This window comes from Capra hircus, chromosome 2, assembly GCF_001704415.2.
Source record: "Capra hircus breed San Clemente chromosome 2, ASM170441v1, whole genome shotgun sequence".
Classification (NCBI taxonomy): Eukaryota; Metazoa; Chordata; class Mammalia; order Artiodactyla; family Bovidae; genus Capra; species Capra hircus.
The window spans coordinates 19,979,095-20,001,442 of NC_030809.1; the positions used below are offsets into that span (position 1 = coordinate 19,979,095).

The window sequence follows — 22,348 nt, forward strand, 5'->3', positions numbered from 1 at the left end:
ACGGAGCTCAGTGGTGTCGACTCTTCTTTAGGAGTCAGGTTGTACTTGGGCTTTTATTTTGGATGTTTGCTAATTGATTGGGAACTTTTCAGAGAGAGAAACTGAAAATATGCAAAGCAGAAGAGATAGGAATCCAAATCCAGGAGCAAAGTTGCAGCCCAGAAAGGTAAATCCTAGAATCCCAGGGGATGTCAGGTAGGGCAGGTGAACAGGCGAGACAGACATCCAGAACAGAGACTGATCACCTAGTGGCAGCACTGCTTCTGGCAGCTGCACTTCTGCTGGCAGCAGCAGCTCTTCTGCTGGCAACAGCCCTTCCCACCCCCGCAGCCACACGAGTGGCAGCTGCAGGTGCGGCGGTGGCAGCAGACCACGGGGACGCTGCAGCAGCCCCCACAGCAGCCACAGCAGCAGGGGCAGCAGCTGCTGCAACAGCCCACCCGGTAGCATCTGCAGCTGTTGCAGCTGTTGCAGCCACCACCACAGCCACCGCCACAGCCACCGCCACAGCCACCACCGCAGCCACCACCGCAGCCACCACCGCAGCCACCACTGCAGCCACCACAACTTCCACAACCACAGCAGCCCATGGTGTCAGTAGAGGGGACTCTAAGTAGAGTGGAGAGGTGAGGAGGGAGACTCAGGAGGTAAAGAAGGTCTGATGCCTGCCTCCACCAACGGCCCCTTAAATACCATCTCTGAGGAGAGAAGTGACCTAAGCCTCAAGGTCACTTCCCTGTTGTTGATGCAGATACCCACAGTGGAATCTCACATGGCCTTGTGCACTTCCTTTGTGGATCCTTCTCACTTAAAAAACTTGCTAAATTTAGGTTTCGCTTATCTTTTTAAAGCCATCTTTAAAAATAGAACAGGAAACAACTATTAACCCCCTTTTCTCTTTCAGTTTAGTTCAGTTCAGTTCAGTCGCTCAGTCGTGTCCGACTCTTTGCGAGCCCATGAATCGCAGCACGCCAGGCCTCCCTGTCCATCACCAACTCCCGGGGTTCACTCAGACTCGCGTCCCTCAAGTCAGTGATGCCATCTAGCCATCTCATCCTCTGTCGTCCCCTTGTCCTCCTGCCCCCAATCCTGGAGTTGTAAAGGTCTGAATGGACCAGAATTCTCTTGGCTGCTTTTACATCTCTCAGCCCTGTCAGCCCAGGACAGAGATTGTTCATTCCTGATTACCAGGTTGGGAAAACATTGTTTTAGGGGAACATTTTGAACTTAAAGGGAAATGGGATCCCCGGTCACATTATTTCATCCTGGGATGATTCTTCATCCTCTAACGCAGATTAGGACTCTGATTCAGAAGAGAATGGTCCTGTGTTATCAGGGGTTACTCCAGGGCATGCTTTCAGTTGTGTCAGATGATAGAAGCACATCCTAAGAACATTCCCAAGTCACCTGCCAAATTTAAGGACACTTCTGCTATCATCAGCCTGTTAAAAGAGGACAAGCAGCAACAGAGACACAGACACAGAACAGACTTGCGGACGGAGTGGGAGAGGGTTGGACAGGTTGAGAGAGAAGCATTGAAACATATGCTTTACCATGTTTGGAACAGATAGCCAGTGGGAATTTGCTGCATGGTGCAGGGGTCTCAACCCAGTACTCTGTGACAGGCTGGAGGGCAGGGAGGTTCAAAATGGAGGGGACATGCTTCAGCCTATTCCCTGGCGGCTCAGATGGTAAAGAATCTGCTGGCAATGTGGGAGACCTGGGTTCAATCCCTGGATTGGGAAGATCCCTGGAGATGGCATGGCAACCCACTTCAGTATTCTTGCCTGGAGAAACCCATGGACAGAGGAGCCTGGTCCATGGCAAAGAGCCAGACATGACTGACTAACACGCATGGCTGATACATGTTGATGCATGACAGAAGCCAATACAACATGGTGAAGCAATTATCCTTCAATTAAAAATAAATAAATAAATGAAAGAAGGACAAATCCAAAAGCAGATTTCTGACATCTCTGTGCTGCTGGGGTGGTCAGAGACCATCCACGTGGAACACTTACTTGAAACCATTGCTTTCACATGGCTGTCACTGCACAGACCACTCTTTCCTGTTAGAGGCAGTCACTGGAGTCTGCAGATCAGGTTCTATTAGCCATTCTCAGCAGATTAAAACACTCCTATGGGTCACCCTCAGAGAACTCTGCAGTCACGAAGGAAAATACTTTTTGCAGCAAATGAAACTTGAACCCATGGGCTCTTCAGCTGCCTTCACATACACCCAGAAGACTAAAAAGTTTCCTTATCCAGCGACTGTACCTTTTTGACTGCAAAGAACATGTAGCTACTTCTGTAGCGTTGGGCTTTAATCAGTTACTTGTGTATTGGTATCAGAGTTTACTACAAGATGGCAGAATAGGTGGATGTGGGCTCATTTCCTCCTGTGGAAATTCCAAAATTACAACTCACCTGCCACAGGGGCAGAGGCTCTGGGTGCAGAAGACCTGGGTATGGCATAAGCCCTCTTGGAGGAGGTCGCCATTAACCCCACCATAGAGCTGCCAGAACTCACACAGGACTGGGGAAACAGACTCTTGGAGGGCACAAACAAAACTTTGTGTGCACCAGGACCCAGGAGAAAGGATCAGTGACCCCACAAGAGACTGACCCAGACTTGCCCATGGGTGCCCAGGAGCCTCTGGTGGAGGCGGGGGTCAGCAGTGGCCTGCTGCAGGGTTGGCGGCACTGAGTGCAGCACTCTGTGCACAGGACCTTTTGGACGAGGTCGCATTATCTTCATTACCTCCACCATAGTTTGGCCTCAGGTCAAACAACTGGGAGGGAACACAGCCCCACCCATCAACAAAAAAATTGGATTAAAGATTGACTGAGCATGGCCCTGCCCCACCACTGCTGACCCGTACCTCTGCAGGAGACACTCAAACACAGTTCCAACTCAGTCTCTGTGGGGTCTCTGGGTCCTAGTGCCCACAAGGTTTGTTTGAGCCATCTGAGCATCTCTGCCAGATATGGGGTTTGATTCTAATGGTGATTTCGCCCCTCCTACCATCTTGCTGGGGCTTCTCCTTTCCCCTTGGATATGAGGTATCTTTTTTTGGTGGGATCCAACGTTCTCCTGTTGATGGTTGTTCAGCTGCAAGATGTAATTTTGGAGTTCTCACAAGAGGAGATGAGTGCACATCTTTCTACTGTGCCATCTTGTAGTAAACTTTGATACTACAAGACCCAGATGCAGACTACAAGAACAAGACCTAGTTTCCCCCTCAGTCTCTCCTATCAGAAAGCTTCCATAAGCCTCTCATCCTTATCCATCAGAGGGCAGACAGAATGAAAACCACAATAACAGAAAACTAACCAAACTGATCACAGGGACCACAGCCTTGTCTAACTCAATAAAACAATGAGCTATGCCGTGTAGGTCCACCCAAAACGGACGGGTCATGGTGGAGAGTTCTGATGAAACATGGTCCACTGGAGAAGGGAATGGCAAACCACTTCAGTATTCTTGCCATGAATAGTACGAAAGGCAAAAAGATAGGACACTGGAAGATGAACTCCCCAGGACACTAGGTGCCCAATATGCATACACTACTGGAGATCGGTAGAGAAATAACTCCAGAAAGAATGAAGAGATAGAGCCAAAGCAAAAACAACACCCAGCTGTGGATGTAACTGGTGATGGAAGTAAAGTCCAAAGCTGTAAAGTGCAATATTGCATAGGAAACTGGAATGTTAGGTCCACGAATCCAGGTAAATTGGAAGTGGTCAAACAGGAGATGGCAAGAGTGAACATCAACGTTTTAGGAACCAGTGAACTAAAATGGACTGGAATGGGTGAATTTAACTCAGATGACCATTATATCTACTACTGTGGGCAGGAATCGCTTAGAAGAAAAAGAGTAGCCATCAGAGTCAACAAAAAAGTCTGAAGTGCAGTACTTGGATGCAGTCTCAAAAATGACAGAATGATCTCTGTTCATTTCCAAGGCAAACCATTCACTATCGCGGTAATCCAAGCCTATGTCCCAACCAGTAATGCTGAAGAAGCTGAAACTGAATGGTTCTATGAAGACCTATAAGACCTAGAACTAACACCCCAAAAAGATGCCCTTTTCATTATAGGGGACTGGAATGCAAAAGTAGGAAGTTGAGAGATACCTGGAGTAACAGGCAAATTTGGCCTTGGAATACAAAATGAAGCAGGGCAAAGGCTAACAGAGTTTTGCCAAGAGAACACACTGGTCATAGCAAACATCTTCTTCCAACAACACAAGGGAAGACTTTACACATGGACATCACCAGATGGTCAATATCGAAATCAGATATTATATTCTTGGCAGCAAAAAAGGAGACGTTCTATACAGTCAGCAAAAACAAGACCGGGAGCTGACTGTGGCTCAGATCATGAACTCGTTCTTGCCAAATTCAGACTTAAATTAAAGAAAGTAGAGAAAACCACTAGACCATTCAGGTATGACCTAAATCAAATCCTTTATGATTATACAGTGGAAGTGAGAAATAGATTCAAGGGATTAGACCTGATAGAGTGCCTGAAGAACTATGGACAGACATTCATGACATTCTACAGGAAGAAGTGATCAAGACCATCCCCAAGAAAAAGAAAGGCAAAAAGGCAAAATAGTTTTCTGAGGAGGCCTTACAAATAACTGAGAAAAGAAGAGAAGCTAAAGGCAAAGGAGAAAAGGAAAGATATACCCATTTGAATGCAGAGTTCCAAAGAATAGCAAGGAGAGATAAGAAAGCCTTCCTCAGTAATCAGTGCAAAGAAATAGAGGAAAACAATAGAATAGGAAAGAATAGAGATTTCTTCAAGAAAATTAGAGATACCAAGGGAACATTTCATTCAAAGATGGGCACAATAAAGGACAGAAATGGTATGGACCTAACAGATGCAGAAGATATTAAGAAGAGGTGGCAAGAATACACAGAAGAACTATACAAAAAAGAACTCCATGACCCAGATAACCAAGATGGTATGATCACTCACCTAGAACCAGACATCCTGAAATGTGACGTCAAGTGGGCCTTAAGAAGCATCACTACAAAGCTAGTGGAGGTGATGGAATTCCAGTTGAGCTATTTCAAATCCTAAAAGATGATGCTGTGAAGGTGCTGCACTCAATATGCCAGAAAATTTGGAACACTCTTCAGTGGGCACAGGACTGGAAAAGGTGTTTTCATTTCAATCCTAGAGAAAGGCAAAGCCAAAGAATGCTCAAATTACTGCACAATTGCACTCATCTCACATGCTAGCAAAGTAATGCTCAAAATTCTCCAAGCCAGGCTTCAGCAATACATGAACTGTGACCTTCCAGATGTTCAAGGTGGTTTTAGAAAAGGCAGAGGAACCAGAGATCAAATTGCCAGTATCCGCTGGATCATGGAAAAAGCAAGAGAGTTCCAGAAAAACATCTATTTCTGCTTTATTGACTATACCAAAGTCTTTGACTGTGTGGATCATAATAAATTGTGAAAAATTCTGAAAGAAATGGGAATACCAAACCAACTGACCCCTCCTGAGAAATCTTTATGCACATCAAGAAGCAACAGTTGGAACTGGACATGGAACAAACTGGTTCCAAATTGGGAAAGGAGTACGTCAAGGCTGTATATTGTCACCCTGTTTATTTAACTTATATCCAGAGTGTATCAGGAGAAATGCCAGGCTGAATGAAGCACAAGCTGAAATCAAGATTGTCAGGAGAAATCGGGAGAAATATCAATAACCTTGGATATGCAGATGACACCACCCTTATGGCAGAAAGTGAAGAAGAACTAAAGAGCCTCTTGATGAAAGTGAAAGAGGAGAGTGAAAAAGTTGGCTTAAAGCTCAACATTCAGAAAACTAAGATCATGACATCTAGTCCCATCACTTCATGGCGAATAGATGGGGAAACAATGGAAACAGTGACAGACTTTAATTTTGGGGGCTCCAAAATCACTGCAGATGTTGACTGCAGCCATGAAATTAAAAGACACTTGCTTCTCGAAAGAAAAGCTATGACCAACCTAAACAGCATATTAAAAAGCAAAGACATTACTTTGCCAACAAAGGTCCACCTAGTCAAAGTTACGGTTTTTCCTGTGGTCATGTATGGATATGAGAGTTGGACTATAAGGAAAGCTGAGAGCCAAAGAACTGATGCTTTTGAAGGTTGGTGTTAGAGAAGACTCTTGAGTCGTTGGACTGCAAGGAGATCAAACCAGTCCATCCTAAAGGACATCAGTCCTGAATATTCATTTGAAGGACTGATGCTGAATCTGAAACTCCAATACTTTGGCCACCTGATGTGAATAACTCACTAATTGGAAAAGACCCTGATGCCAGGAAAGATTGATGGCAGGAAATGTAATAATTTTCTATGAATGTTTGGTAGTTTTTCTTTCCTGTAACAGAGTAAAGACAGAACTGTAAAATTACTTAAAGGAGTATACCAGAAAACACAGGATAAACAAGCATTTCTTTCATGCCTTCAGCCAGTATGCAGTTCTTTCCAACTCTCTAATCTTCAGGATTGTTTATTTTTATTAAAAGGGCACATGAACTGCCGCTTTAATGCATCTTAATACTTTCCCATTGTATAAACTGAGAGGAGGGCAATGTAATCAGCTTAATAAATAATTGTTGAGTTACTTCTCATCCAAGGAAGTGGCTCTGCATGGCACTATGAGAACTTGTGGTGGTGGTTTAGCCTGAAAGTCATGTCCGACTCTTGCAACCCTATGGACTGTAGCCCACCAGTCTCCTCTGTCCATGAGATTCTCCAGGCAAGGACACCAGAGTGGGTTGCCATTTTCTTCTTTGGGGGATCTTCCCAATCTAGGGATCAAACTCAGGTCTCCTGCATTGCAGGCAGACTTTTTCCCAACTGAGCCACCAGGAAAGTCCATGAAAACATAACAAGATGAATCCACAAGCTCTTTGTCTTGTACAAAATGTATATAAAGAAATCTCAATGCAATGGAACAACAACTAGAATAACCTTGTAAATAGGCATCTTAGAGGCATGGAGTTTGTTGGTTCTAAGTGTGCGAGAGAGGAGAACTGGGGTGACTAGGAGGACTGTCACGTGAAAGGCCTGCTATGTCAGAGCTGCGGTAAAGACTGGAGATGGGAAAGTGTGAGCGGTGGTCAGGCAGCAGCTGCTGTAGGTCTATGGGTGGGACCTGCAGGACAGGACTTGGGAGAGGCCCAGAAGGCTAAGAACAGTGAGAACAGAATCTGGAGACAAAGGTACAGTCAAAAGGGAGACATCCTTGGGTACCACATTGAAGACTCATTGGAAGGGTGGAAGTCAGTGAGAATGTTACCAAGGCTGTTGCCCCTCCCCTGAATGGAAACAAGCTGTTCTTATCTGGGTTTCAGGCTCAATGATAAAAGCAGGAAGCTCAAAAAGAAAAAAAAAAACAAGAACTGGCTTGAACTAAGCTCAAGATGGTGGAAGACTGGACTTCCAGTGAACCTTGGGACTCATTAAACGCTCCCAGTGACTTCTTAGGTGGTTCAGTGGAAAATAATTTGCCTGCCAATGCAGAAGACACAGGAGGTGCGGGTTCAGTCCCTGGGTCTGGATAATTCCCTCGAGGAGGAAATGGCAACCTAGGCCAGTATTCTTGCTGGGACAATCCCACGGACAGAGGAGCCTAGTGGGCTACAGTCCATGGGGTCACAAAGAGTTGGACACAACTGAGCAACTGAACACACACACACACTCACTGTAATGCATCAACAAACTAAATGGCACACCTACTAGTGCCCTGACAGTTGGCAGTTTCCATGGCAACAGTGGGAAAACCCCACCCAAGAACTGAAAAGTAGTATCGCCTCAGTTCTGGGTCCCAATCACACCCCTGTTCTTGGATAAGTCATGAATATTCCTCCCTCTCTTTACTCAATTCCCTCCCTTTTACCTCAACCTTCCTATTTATACGGTGCCTATGCCTGGATGGAGTTGAGAAGTCAGTATGTGTACTGTGTCCCCACTTTTCCATTCTTTGGCCATTGAATAAATTTTCCCATCTCAGCTTCAGTTTCACTGTCAGCTATGCAAATCTGAGCAGAAAAAGAACCTCTCCAACTAAAACAAGGGATCCCAGCCTGGCTTAGGACCCCGGCACAGGCCCAGGCAACCAATTTAATAACAGAAAATGCGATTCATGTTTCAAGAAAATGACTAACAGCAAAACCAGGACTTGGGAAGATGAAACTGAACATGGGAGTGAGTTAAAAGATGTTTGCAACAGTCCTGGCCAGACAGAGTGTGGCGTCCAGAGGGCAGAAGCTGGGGAAGTGAGGGAAGGAAAGAGTGGTAAATTGGGGATGGAATGTTTCCCAGGGGAACATCATCACAGGAGAGAAAACAGGGTCACAGTAAGAGTTGCAAACAGCGTTTTACTAGACGTGCTATTAGTCACTTAGTAGGTGGCCAATAAACACGTGTTGAACGTGTTGATCAATTGGTTGATGAATTAAATGAATCCACCTTTATACTCCATGTGTGTCTTCTCACCCTCTTCAAAGTCCTCCTGCTTCAACAACCGTTAATCCAGGTGTCCGTGTGCTCGGGAGCATAACACACTCAGCTGTCCTGTGGACTGGCTCTTTCCCTTGCTTCGTTTTCTACCCTGCAGTCTCCCAGGCCAGCAGTGATACAACTCTGAGGCCTTTTGGCAGGAAACACCATGAAAGTATGCAGTGGATGTGACCTCCTGCAGGTACCAGATGAAGGTCCTAAACTGGAGCCCGCCAGTGTCACCAGCTACCAGGCTGTGTTGTATGTGCTGCCACGGCAACATTCCTGGCCACATCTGTGGCATGTCACCCTGCCCTGATGTCACTCTGCCACTGTGGAAAGAATGTCCTGCCCCCACTTTTTGCCACATTTTGGTATGTGGTCCCAAAATGCGGACTCCCCGTGACTCACAGGGAATTGTTCTCACTGCCCTTTCTCTGCATCGTCAGGTTCAAGTCCATAGTGGGATACCACTGTTATAGTTCCGCGACTTGGACTACTCAAAAGATCTCCAGTAACTAGGGCATTGTCATTAAATCAAGCTTCATTGTTGTTGTTTAGTCACTAAGTGGTGTCCAACTCTCTGCAACCCCATGGACTACAGCACACCAGGCTCCTCTGTCCTTTACTATCTCCCAGAGTTTTCTTAAATTCATGTCCATTGAGTCAGTGATGCCATCCAACCATCTCACCCTCCATTGCCTACTTCTCCTTTTGCCTTCAGTCTTTCCCAGCCTCAGGGTCTTTTCTAATGAGTCGGATCTTCACATCAGGTGGCCAAAGTATTAAAGCTTCAGCTTCAGCATCAATCCTTTATGAATATTCAGGACTGATTTCCTTTAGGGTTGACTGGTTTGATCTCCTTGCAGTCCAAGGGACTCTCAAGAATCTTCTCTAGCATCGCAATTCAAAAACATTAATTTTCCAGCACTCAGCCTTCTTCATAGTCCAACTCTCACATCTGTACGTGACTATTGACTGGAAAAACCATTGCTTTGACTAGATGGACCTTTGTCGACAAACTGATATCTCTGCTTTTTAATACGCTGTCTGGTTGTTATAGCTTTCAAGCTTCACTGTCTGACTCCTTTCCTTTAAAATAACTTTATTTGCTTTTCTGACACAGTGGGGGAGGGGATGGTGGGATGAATTGGGAGATTAGGATTGATATATATATACTACCCTGTGTAACATAGCTAGCTACTGGAAGCTGCTATAAAGAACAGGAAGCCCAGCTCAGTGCTCTGTGATGCCTGGCGGGTGTGATGGGGGTGGAGATGGGGGAGAGGCTGAAGAGGGAGGGGATATGTGTATATGTATAGTTGATTCACATTGTTTTACAGCAGAACTGATACAACACTATAAACCAATTATATTCCAATTAAAAAAATAAAATAACTCTACTTGCTTTTGTTTTTGTTTAAACACTCCTCAGTCTTCATCTCAAGGGGCTCCTGGCAATCTCCCTTCTCCATGTCCCTAAACCTCACCAGACACATCAGCACCTCCAGACCAGTGAAGCTGAAGTTCAAGCTGGACAGTCACTGGTGTCAGTGACATCATGGAAGTAGAACTGATAAAAATCTGTGGTTATTCAAGAGACTTTCCATTTTGTGCATATAAAGAGAGTATGCACACTGTCCTAGAGGAAAGAGCAGGAGCTGAGGAATGTGGCAAAAAGGTGTGTCAGAGTCAAAGAGGTGATGGAAGGATTACACATTGAGAAAAGGCAGATAGAGGCTAGAGAAATAAGGACTCAGAGTACACCAAGGTCACCCATGGATCCTGGACCATCATTTTTAATCCTAACAACACCTTGCATTGCAAAAGAATGCAGGAGTCCCTATAATTACCTGAAGACTAAATTAGACTTCCAAACAGATGCCATATAATGGATTCTTTGCTTTTCTTGAATTTTTTTTAACCAAACTCAGAAAAAGTAACCTTGGGCAATAATCCAAACACATTCAATTCACCTACGTACAGAGCCATCAGCTTGGCCCCACTCTGTGGGGACAGACAACAATCCCAAACCCCATTCAGCCAACTTGTATGACAAAGGTCATTGAGAACCACAGGGCTTTCAAATGTGGGACCCATTAATCAGTAGCACAAATGCCTACATAGAGCATGGATCACAATATATAAGCATACCAGTTAAAAATAACCAGGGGCTGCTGACCTAAATATAGGTAATTGTGTAGCACATCTATCAATTAACTTCCTGCTTACAATAAACACTTTAGGGACTTCCTGGAGGTCGAGGGGCTAAGTCTCTGCCTTCCAACACAGGGGGCACAGTTTCTTTCGATCCCTGTTCAGAAAACTGAGATCCCACATGCCTCGCAATGTGGCCAATAATAATAATAATAATAAACTTCAAAGTCTTTTTTTTTTTTAAAGAAAAAGATAAACACTTGAGCAAAAGCAAACCAAATCAACAAATATTTGTGGAACCTCTGTTATGTGCCAGGCTACATAGGTGATACATAGAAATGTGCTTCTAGTAATAAGCAATTCCAAACTACTTTTTGCAACTTTTTGCAACCCCATGGACTGAAGCAAGTCAGGCCTCCCTGTCCATCAACAATTCCTGGAGCTTACTCAAACTCATGTCCATTGAGTCAGTGATGCCATCCAACCATCTCATCCTCTGTCGTCCCCTTCTCCTCCTGCCCTATCTTTCCCAGCATCAGGGTCTTTTCAAGAGTCAGCTCTTCACATCAGGTGGCCAAGTATTGCAGTTTCAGCTTCAGTATCAGTCCTTCCAATGAATATTCAGGACTGATTTCCTTTAGCCTGGACTGGTTGGATCTCCTTGTAGTCCAAACGACTCTCAAGAGTCTTCTCCAACAATCAATTATTTCGTGCTCAACTTTCTTTACAGTCCAGCTCTCACATCCATACATGACTACTGGAGAAACCACAGCTTTGACTAGACGGACCTTTGTTGGCAAAGTAATATCTCTGCCTTTTTAATATGCTGTCTAGGTTGGTCATAGCTTTTCTTCCAAAGAGCAAGCATCATTTAATTTCATGGCTGCAGTCACCATCTGCAGTGATTTTGGACCCCCCCAAAATAAAGTCTCTCACTGTTTCCATTGTTTCCCCATCTATTTACCAGGAAGTGATGGGACCAGATGCCATCATGTTAGTTTTCTGAATGCTGAGCTTTAGGCCAACTTTTTCACTCTCTTTTTTCACTTTCATCAAGAGGCTCTTCTTTAGTTCTTCTTTGCTTTCTGCCATAAGGGTGGTGTCACCTGCATATCCAAGGTTATTGATATTTCTCCTGGCAATTTTGACTCCAGCTTGGGATTCATCCAGCCCGGCATTTCTCATGATGTACTCTGCATATAAGTTAAATAAGCAGGGTGACAATATACAGCCTTGACATACTACTTTCCCTATTTGGAACCAGTCTGTTGTTCCATATACAGTTCTAACTGTTGCTTCCTGACCTGCATACAGATTTCTCAAGAGGCAGGTCAGGTGGTCTGGTATTCCCATCTCTTTAAGAATTTTCCAGTTTGTGGTAATCCACACAGTCAAAGCTTTGACATTGTTAATAAAGCAGAAATAGATGTTTTTCTCTTGCCTTTTTGATGATCCAATGGATGTTGGCAATTTGATCTCTGTTTCCTCTGCCTTTTCTAAAACCAGCTTGAACACCTGGAAGTTCACTGTTCATGAATTGTTGAAGCCTGGCTCGGAGAATTTTGAGCATTACTTTGCTATTGTGTGAGATGAGTGCAATTGTGCAGTAGTTTGAGCATTCTTTGGCATTGCCTTTCTTTGGGACTGGAATGAAAACTGACCTTTCCCAGTCCTGTGGCCACTGCTGAGTTTTCCAAATTTACTGGCCCAGTGAGTTTACTGTACAAAATCGACAGAAGCAGAGAAAGAATACACTGCTGTGGGAGGCAAGGCCAAGGACATCAGCTAGAGCAAGAGTCTTGCAGAACCGTTCTCGGCACTCAAGCTGGCCACCCTGGCCAGGAATTCCCAGGCTCTTCAGAAATCACTGGGCTCCACAGGGTAGGGGGCTGTGTGAGTTCTGCCTTCCTTTGGGGCCCATCTTTCATCTCCTAGATTTTACAAAAGAAACAAAGACCCACCACCACCACCACCACCACCACCACCAGTTCCCACCCTGGAAAAGCCTTGGGCAAGTCTGAGCACCGAGAGACCCCAGGAAAAGAGTCATTAGGGGGCAGCATCAGAGGGGGCTGGGCTGATAAACACATATAATCGGCTGATAAACGGCTCTGCAAGCGGGAGCAGGAGACGCCACACCAGCAAAGGAACTGATGATGCATGTGACGAGTGAACAGTCTTCCTTGGGCATTGAGTCATTTTATTAGTGTAAAACAGCAAGTGTACACACAGCAGTGGAAAAGAACCCACACAGGCAGGAAACGCCAAAATGACCCAAATTTGGGCCTGAATGGGTTGAAAGATTAAACAACACAATCAAATATCCTAGCGTTTATTTGTTAATGAGGGTTCTCTGTAAACTTGGGCTTCGCCCAGCTATCTTGTCATCAGTTCTTTGCAGTATATTTGTTTCCTGCCGTGATGTGTGGTTTGTGAGCAAAGGAAGATCTCAGAAGGACAAGGCATGGAGCACAGGAAGGAGAAGAAAAGCTGGTGATGGAGACTTTAGGGGAAAGAAATGGACCGAAGAGCGTGAAGTAGCCTCACCAGCAGGAGAGGGCACGCCCTCCACAGCTCCTGTGTGGAGCCGGGCGCTCACCTAGTGGCAGCATTGCTGCTGGCAGCAGCTCTTCTGCTGGCAACAGCCCTTCCCACACGAGTGGCAGCTGCAGGTGCGGCGGTGGCAGCAGACCACGGGGACGCTGCAGCAGCCCCCACAGCAGCCACGACAGCAGGGGCAGCAGCTGCTGCAGCAGCCCACCCGGTAGCATCTGCAGCTGTTGCAGCTGCCACAGCCACCACCACAGCCACCACCACAGCCGCCGCCGCAGCCGCCGCCGCAGCCGCCGCCGCAGCCGCCGCCACAGCCACCACAACTTCCACAACCACAGCAGCCCATGGTGTCAGTAGAGAGGACTCAGGAGAGGTGAGGAGGGAGACTCAGGAGGGCAGGGAGGTCAGATGTCACCTTCTGCCGGAGGGGACCCTTATATACCAGCCCTGGGACAGGAGAAGGCAGACACGTGACCACTTCCTTGCAATTGTTTGTTTCCTTTTCTCTAGGAAAACCTCTTGCTCCTCCTGCTCATTTTCCTTCTAGACACCATCTGTCTCATTAAGTCACATCTCTTCAGTTTAGTTAAATTTACCTTTGTTTCACCCAATGGGAGCATTTAGCAAAGGACCTGTCCCTGTTTTCAAATACAGCCAGTGTTAGCAAAGGTGAACTGGGAATACCTTCCTACTCACTAGCATTTTCCTAAGTCACTAATATTTTCCCAGGGGAACCATGTATTTCCCGTCACCTCTCCAGAGAAAACTCCTAGGGGTCTTTTCAGCAGGAGAAAGAGTGTACAGAACCTTAAATAAAGAAGGTAACTTTCAACATGGCTGTTGCCATCATCGGTCTGAAAGCCATAGATCCACACATATATAAACTAGCGGATATGTCTGTTTCTCTAACCTGGGACAGAAGCTCTGATTGCAAACGGTGAACTCGCTCAGCAAATTATAAAAATCACCCTCTCTGTGGGGAAGCCCAGATCCATCTACAGGACCTCCTAACCCTCACATTTCTGTCTTGTAATTAATACTTCTTGCATGAGTCACATATGTAGGTCCAGTCTTAATCATAGAGCAGGTGACAAGACAACCATGAGATGAGAGATCACAAGCCCTAGGAAACTCCTCTGTCCCCCAAAAGACCTCCTCCTCTGATGGCTGACTTCAGCAGTGTCAGCTCAGGACTCACATTAGATCCTTGGCTAGAGAAGGGCTATACTCAATGTTGAAATAAGAAAGTGAAAGTGTTAGTCGCTCAGTCCTGTCTGTCTCTTTGCGACCCTGTGGACTGTGGCCTGCCAGGCTCCTCTGTCCATGGGATTCTCCAGTCAAGAATACTGGAGTGGGTTGCCATTTCCTTCTCCAGGGGATCTTCCTGACCCTGGGATCCACCCTATGTCTCCTGCATTGCAGGCAGATTCTTTACGGTCTGAGACACCAGGGAAGATCCTATACTCAACACTGGATTTCCCAAAATGTGTCTGGTAGAACACTAGTTCCACAGGATGTTAAAACTTACAACAACACAAAAAAAGATTCAGTTATGTTTGAAAAGCAATCCTTTTAAATAAAGCTAACCAATGTTTTGACTGTAGATCTTCTCAGAGCTCCAATGGGTCCTGTGACTCTCAGCAGAGCAAACCTACTAGGCCACAGAGCCTTCTCTCAGCTAGAAAGCTCTGCTTTCCTTCACTCCTCAGGTGAGAGAGCTCCCAGGACAGGCCCAAGTTCAGATTCTTATGGTGAATTTAGAAAAACGCTGACCACAGGGAATGGAAAGGGTACAACAGCGGTTCTCAAACTTTTTGGTCTTGGGACCCATTACGCTGTTAAAAAGTACTTATGACCCCAAAGAGCTCTTGTTGTATGACTGGTTTCTATTGCTACTTACTATATTAGAAATTAATACTAAGACATTGTTAATACTGAATTCATTTTATTTTATTTTTTATTATTTTTTTTTATGAATTCATTTTAAAATAGCAATACAATCCCATTACTTGCTCACATAAAATAACACATTTTGGGGACAAAAACACTTTCCAAACAAAGAAAAGTATTTGTTGAGCACAGTGGCATTTGTTTTACATTTTTGCTGATCTCTTTTATGTCTGGCTTAAAAGATGGCTTAGAGTTGGCTGGGGGTCACATCTACTTCTGTGTTGACTCCATCGTACTATGTTGTTCTTGTTGAAGCAAATAAAGAAAACTCAGTCTCACACAGACAGGCAGTTGAAAAAGGAAGATAAGCCAAGGATCCTAGAATCACACTTCGAGGACTGCTAGAGCAAAGATTCAGAAACTTAGTTCCCTATGGAAACAACCTATGTAAAAATGTTCCCAACATTTCACTTCATCAAGGATACATCTTTATGCCACTTTATGGAATTTTAATGCTTCTATATTAAAATAGTTACCACATGCTGCCATATTTTCTAACAGCATTTCTAACAGTATTTTCTAATGCATTTCCCACTCAATAATCCTGTGACTGTCTTTGTCTTTAAAATAAAGCTGAAACTCACCAGCAGAGCATTCAATGCCCTCAACAATCTGGTTTCAATTGACCCTTACAGCCTAATCCTCTGTCCAGAGTTCCAGGGGCATCCAAGACTATCAAAAAAGAGAGGCTGGAAATTAATACCATTACTAACAGGCTTCCTCGGTAGCTCAGTTGGTAAAGAATCTGCCTGCAATGCAGGAGATCCTGGTTCGATTCCTAGGTCGGGAAGACCCGCTGGAGAAGGGATAGGCTACCCACTCCAGTATTTTTGGGCTTCCCTTGTAGCTCAGCTGGTAAAGAATCCACCACGATGTGGGAGACCTGGGTTTGCTCCCTGGGTTGGGAAGATCCCCTGGAAAAGGGAAAGGCTACCCACTCCAGTATTCTAACCTGGAGAATTCCATGGAGTACATGGGGTCGCAAAGAGTCAGACAAGACTAAGTGACTTTCATTCACTCACTCCCTGGAGTAATAGTTAATCTTCATGGTACAAGCACTAGGTACTGAACACAGTACTAAGCACTTATAAATGTAACTGAGCAGGTTCTTAAGGCTTCCTGGAACAGACCCCCACCCCATGTCCTCCACCTGTCTCTTGTATATAGAAAAGCTGTAGTCTCCCAGGCCTTCAGGAGTTAATGGGTCAGGAGAACTGGTGACAATTTGAACAGTAGATCAGCCATATCACAGAGTCACAGAATCTTTAGTTCCTACCTGAAGGACGTAGATAAGAGGGTCTGATGCACATACCTGAGTTCTGCAGACACTAAAACTACCACCAGAGGGAAAAGGCTAACTTCATGATGCCCAGACTGTAGCCATGACATAAGCTGCTCCATCTTGAGCAGTACGGAATCTGAGGCTTGCACAGTTCCAAGAACTGGCCTCAAGGAAATGGACACAGACCAACCTTGGAGTTAAAGATCAATTGCACTTAAAACAAGCAAGATGATGCTGACCATCACGCGAGTTTCAGGATGACTGTTGGAGCTGACCATGCTGTTCTGCATGTAGCTCCTCCCCACACTCCCCTGAAACTTCCTGATTTTCCCTTTTCCCCCTGATGGGGAATTTGAAGATGGTTTGGAGAACACTAGTGTGCTAGTCGGACACGACTGAGTGACTGAACTGAACTGAACTGAGTGCAACATCTCTCCAGGGTTGCCTACTTCCTAAATAAAGCATCTCTCTTTTTCCATCAATGCTTGTCTCTTGAACATTGAGTCTGGAGCAGAGCAGCCAAGCTTGAGTTTGATTCCAACTGCAGCCAGTGACGGAAATGAAACAGAGACAAAAGCAATGAAGCAGGCAGGACTCAGGCAGTAACACACATGAAGGAAAGTGTCAGCAGAGCAAAGACGGCGAAAGCAGGGCAACACTAGGTCACGCCTGTGATGCAGACCTTTCTTCTCCCATGAAAGCAACACCCCAGCCACATGGTCACACCTTGAACTTTTATACTCCTGTACCTCCCTTGCGGCTGTGCTTTTAGCTGAAAATGCCTTCCTCCACCATCAAAATTCTACTCATATTTAAAGATGCCCACTAAGATGGCGGAGGAATAGGACGGGACGACCACTTTCTCCCTCACAAATTCCTCAAAAGAACATTTCAACGCTGAGTAAACTCCACAAAACAACTTCTGTAGGCTGGCAGAGGACATCAGGCAACCAGAAAAGCAGACCATTGTCTTCAAAAACAGTGAACCTCTCTGGGTGTCCCTCAATGTGGAGAAACTTTTCATCTTTAACCTAGATGTTTTATCATCAGTGCTGTATAGATGGAGAAGTCTAGAGGCTACTGTAAAAATAAAACTGAAAACCAGAAGCAGGAGGCTTAAGTCCAAAGCCTGAAAACATCAGAGAACTCCTGAATTCAGGGAACATTAAGCAACAGGAACTCATCAAATGCCTCCATACCTACACTGAAACCAAGCTCCACCCAAAGGGCCAACAAGTTCCAGAACAAGACATACCATGCAAATTCTCCAGGAACACAGGAACACACCCCTGAGCTTCAATATACAGGCAGCTCAAAGTTACTCCAAAACCTTTGATGCCTCATAACCCATTACTGGTCACTCCACTGCACTCCAGAGAGAAGAAACCCAGCTCCACCCACCAGAACTCCAACACAAGCCTCCCTAACCAGGAAACCTTGACAAGCCACTGATACAACCCCACCCACAGTGAGGAAGCTCCATAATAAAGAGAACTCCACAAATTACCAGAACATAAAAAGGCCACCCCAAACGCAGCAATATAACCAAGATGAAGAGACAGAGGAATACTCAGCAGGTAAAGGAACAGGAGAGTTGCCCACCAAACCAAACAAAAGAGGAAGAGGTAGGGAATCTACCTGACAAAGAATTCCGAATATTGATAGCGAAAATGATCCAAAATCTTGAAATCAAAATGGAATCACAGATAAATAGCCTAGAGACAAGGATTGAGAAGATGCAAGAAAGGTTTAACAAGGACCTAGAAGAAATAAAAAAGAGTCAATATATAATGAATAACACAATAAATGAGATCAGAAACACTCTGGAGGCAACAAATAGTAGAATAATGGAGGCAGAAGATAGGATTAGTGAAATAGAAGATAGAATGGTAGAAATAAATGAATCAGAGAGGAAAAAAGAAAAACAAATTAAGAGAAATGAGGACAATCTCAGAGACCTCCAGGACAATATGAAATGCTCCAACATTCGAATTATAGGAGTCCCAGAAGAAGAAGACAAAAAGAAAGACCATGAGAAAATCCTTGAGGAGATAATAGTTGAAAACTTCCCTAAAATGGGGAAGGAAATAATCACCCAAGTCCAAGAAACACAGAGAGTTCCAAATAGGATAAACCCAAGGCAAAACACCCCAAGACACATATTAATCAAATTAACAAAGATCAAACACAAAGAACAAATATTAAAAGCAGCAAGGGAAAAACAACAAATAACACACAAGGGGATTCCCATAAGGATAACAGCTGATCTTTCAATAGAAACTCTTCAGGCCAGGAGGGAATGGCAAGACATACTTAAAGTGATGAAAGACAATAACCTACAGCCCAGATTACTATACCCAGCATGGATCTCATTCAAATACGAAGGAGAAATCAAAAGCTTTACAGACAAGCAAAAGCTGAGAGAATTCAGCACCACCAAACCAGCTCTCCAACAAATTCTAAAGGATCTTCTCTAGACAGGAAACACAAAAAGGGTGTATAAACCTGAACCCAAAACAATAAAGTAAATGGCAACGGGATCATACTTATCAATAATTACCTTAAACGTAAATGGGCTGAATGCCCCAACCAAAAGACAAAGACTGGCCAAATGGATACAAAAACAACACCCCTCTATATGCTGCTTACAAGAGACCCACCTCCAAACAAGGGACACATACAGACTGAAAGTGAAGGGCTGGAAAAAGATATACCACGCAAATAGAGACCAAAAGAAAGCAGGAGTGGCAATACTCATATCTGATAAAATAGACTTTAAAACAAAGGCTGTGAAAAGAGACAAAGAAGGCCACTACATAATGATCAAAGGATCAATCCGAGAAGAAGATATAACAATTATAAATATATATGCACCCAATATAGGAGCACCACAATATGTAAGACAAATGCTAACAAGTATTTGGGGAAATCAACAATAACACAATAATAGAGGGAGACTTTAATACCCCACTCACACCTATGGACAGATCAACTAAACAGAAAATTAACAAAGAAACGCAAACTTTAAATAATACATTAGACCAGTTAGACCTAATTGATATCTATAGGACATTTCACCCCAAAACAATGAATTTCACCTTTTTCTCAAGTGCTCATGGAACCTTCTCCAGGATAGATCACATCCTGGGCCATAAATCTAACCTTGATAAATTTAAAAAAATCAAAATCATTCCAAGCATCTTTTCTGACCATAATGCATTAAGATTAGATCTCAGTTACAGGAGAAAAATGATTAAAAATTCCAACATATGGAGGTTGAACAACACACTTCTGAATAACCAACAAATCACAGAAGAAATCAAAAAAGAAATAAAAATATGCATAAAAACTAATGAAAATGAAAACACAACAACCCAAAACCTGTGGGACACTATAAAAGCAGTGCTAAGAGGAAAGTTCATAGCAATACAGGCATACCTCAAGAAACAAGAAAAAAGTCAAATAAATAACCTAACTCTACATCTAAACCAACTAGAAAAGGAAGAATTGGAGAACCCCAGAGTTAGTAGAAGGAAAGAAATCTTAAAAATTAGGGCAGAAATAAATGCAAAAGAAACAAAAGAGACCATAGCAAAAATCAACAAAGCCAAAAGCTGGTTCTTTGAAAGGATAAATAAAATTGACAAACCATTAGCCAGACTCATCAAGAAGCAAAGAGAGAAAAATCAAATCAATAAAATTAGAAATGAAAATGGAGAGATCACAACAGACAACACAGAAATACAAAGGATCATAAGAGACTACTATCAGCAATTATATGCCAACAAAATGGACAACGTGGAAGAAATGGACAAATTCTTAGAAAAGTACAATTTTCCAAAACTGAACCAGGAAGAAATAGAAAATCTTAACAGACCCATCACAAGCACGGAAATTGAAACTGTAATCAGAAATCTCCCAGCAAACAAAAGCCCAGGTCCAGACAGCTTCACAGCTGAATTCTACCAAAAATTTCGAGAAGAGCTAACACCATACTACTCAAACTCTTCCAGAAAATTGCAGAGGAAGGTAAACTTCCAAACTCATTCTATGAGGCCACCATCACCCTAATACCAAAACCTGACAAAGATACTACAAAAAAAGAAAACTACAGGCCAATATCACTGATGAACATAGATACAAAAATCCTCAACAAAATTATAGCAATCAGAATCCAACAACACATTAAAAAGATCATACACCATGACCAAGTGGGCTTTATCCCAGGGATGCAAGGATTCTTCAATATCTGCCAATCAATCAATGCAATTCACCACATTAACAAATTGAAAAATAAAAACCATATGATTATCTCAATAGACGCAGAGAAGGCCTTTGACAAAATTCAACATCCATTTATGATAAAAACTCTCCAGAAAGCAGGACTAGAAGGAACATACCTCAACATAATAAAAGCTATATATGACAAACCCACATCACACATTATCCTCAATGGTGAAAAATTGAAAGCATTTCCCCTAAAGTCAGGAACAAGACAAGGGTGTCCACTTTCACCGCTACTATTCAACATAGTTCTGGAAGTTTTGGCCACAGCAATCAGAGCAGAAAAAGAATTAAAAGGAATCCAAATTGGAAAAGAAGAAGTAAAACTTTCACTGTTTGCAGATGACATGATCCTCTACATAGAAAACCCTAAAGACTCCACCAGAAAATTACTAGAGCTCATCAATGAATATAGTAAAGTTGCAGGATATAAAATTAACATTCAGAAACCCCTTGCATTCCTGTACACTAATAATGAGAAAGTAGAAAAAGAAATCAAGGAAACAATTCCATTCACCATTGCAACGAAAAGAATAAAATACTTAGGAATATATCTACCTAAAGAAACTAAAGACCTATATATAGAAAACTATAAAACACTGATGAAAGAAATCAAAGAGGACACTAATAGATGGAGAAATATACCATGTTCATGGATCGGAAGAATCAATATAGTGAAAATGAGTATACTACCCAAAGCAATTTCCAAATTCAATGCAATCCCTATCAAGCTACCAGCCATATTTTTCACAGAACTAGAACAAATAATTTCAAGATTTGTATGGAAATACAAAAAACCTCGAATAGCCAAAGCAATCTTGAGAAAGAAGAATGGAACTGGAGGAATCAACTTGCCTGACTTCAGGCTCTACTACGAAGCCACAGTCATCAAGACAGTATGGTACTGGCACAAAGACAGAAATATAGATCAATGGAACAAAATAGAAAGCCCAGAGATAAATCCACACACATATGGACACCTTATCTTTGACAAAGGAGGCAAGAATATACAATAAAGACAATCTCTTTAACAAGTGGTGCTGGGAAAACTGGTCAACCACTTGTAAAAGAATGAAACTAGATCACTTTCTAACACCGCACACAAAAATAAACTCAAAATGGATTAAAGATCTAAATGTAAGACCAGAAACTATAAAACTCCTAGAGGAGAACATAGGCAAAACACTCTCTGACATAAATCACAGCAGGATCCTCTATGATCCACCTCCCAGAATTCTGGAAATAAAAGCAAAAATGAACAAATGGGATCTAATTAAAATTAAAAGCTTCTGCACAACAAAGGAAAATATAAGCAAGGTGAAAAGACAGCCATCTGAATGGGAGAAAATAATAGCAAATGAAGCAACTGACAAACAACTAATCTCAAAAATATAAAAGCAACTTATGCAGCTCAATTCCAGAAAAATAAACGACCCAATCAAAAAATGGGCCAAAGAACTAAATAGACATTTCTCCAAAGAAAACATACGGATGGCTAACAAACACATGAAAAGATGCTCAACATCACTCATTATTAGAGAAATGCAAATCAAAACCACAATGAGGTACAACTTCACACCAGTCAGAATGGCTGCAATCCAAAAATCTG

General features: G+C 43.3%; 1 protein-coding gene across 1 annotated transcript; it reads right to left on the bottom strand.

Moving 5' to 3' along the window:
- On the bottom strand, nucleotides 242-15,054 carry LOC108638522 (antifreeze protein Maxi-like). Its single transcript, XM_018066417.1, has 4 exons — nucleotides 15,018-15,054; nucleotides 13,270-13,546; nucleotides 1,408-1,442; nucleotides 242-609 (listed from the first exon to the last, which is right to left on the bottom strand). Exons 1-4 carry the CDS (start codon nucleotides 15,052-15,054, stop codon nucleotides 242-244), a joined length of 717 nt encoding a protein of 238 aa, XP_017921906.1.

Coding starts and splice junctions, on each gene's coding strand:
- LOC108638522 (XM_018066417.1), bottom strand. CDS start 15,054: ATGGGTCCCAAGACCAAAAAGTTTGAGAACCGCTGTT. Junction 1,443..13,269: donor AGCAGCAATGCTGCCACTAG/GTGAGCGCCCGG, acceptor CTCTTTTAACAG/GCTGATGATAGCAGAAGTGT. Junction 610..1,407: donor AGTGTCCTTAAATTTGGCAG/GTGACTTGGGAA, acceptor CACTCTACTTAG/AGTCCCCTCTACTGACACCA.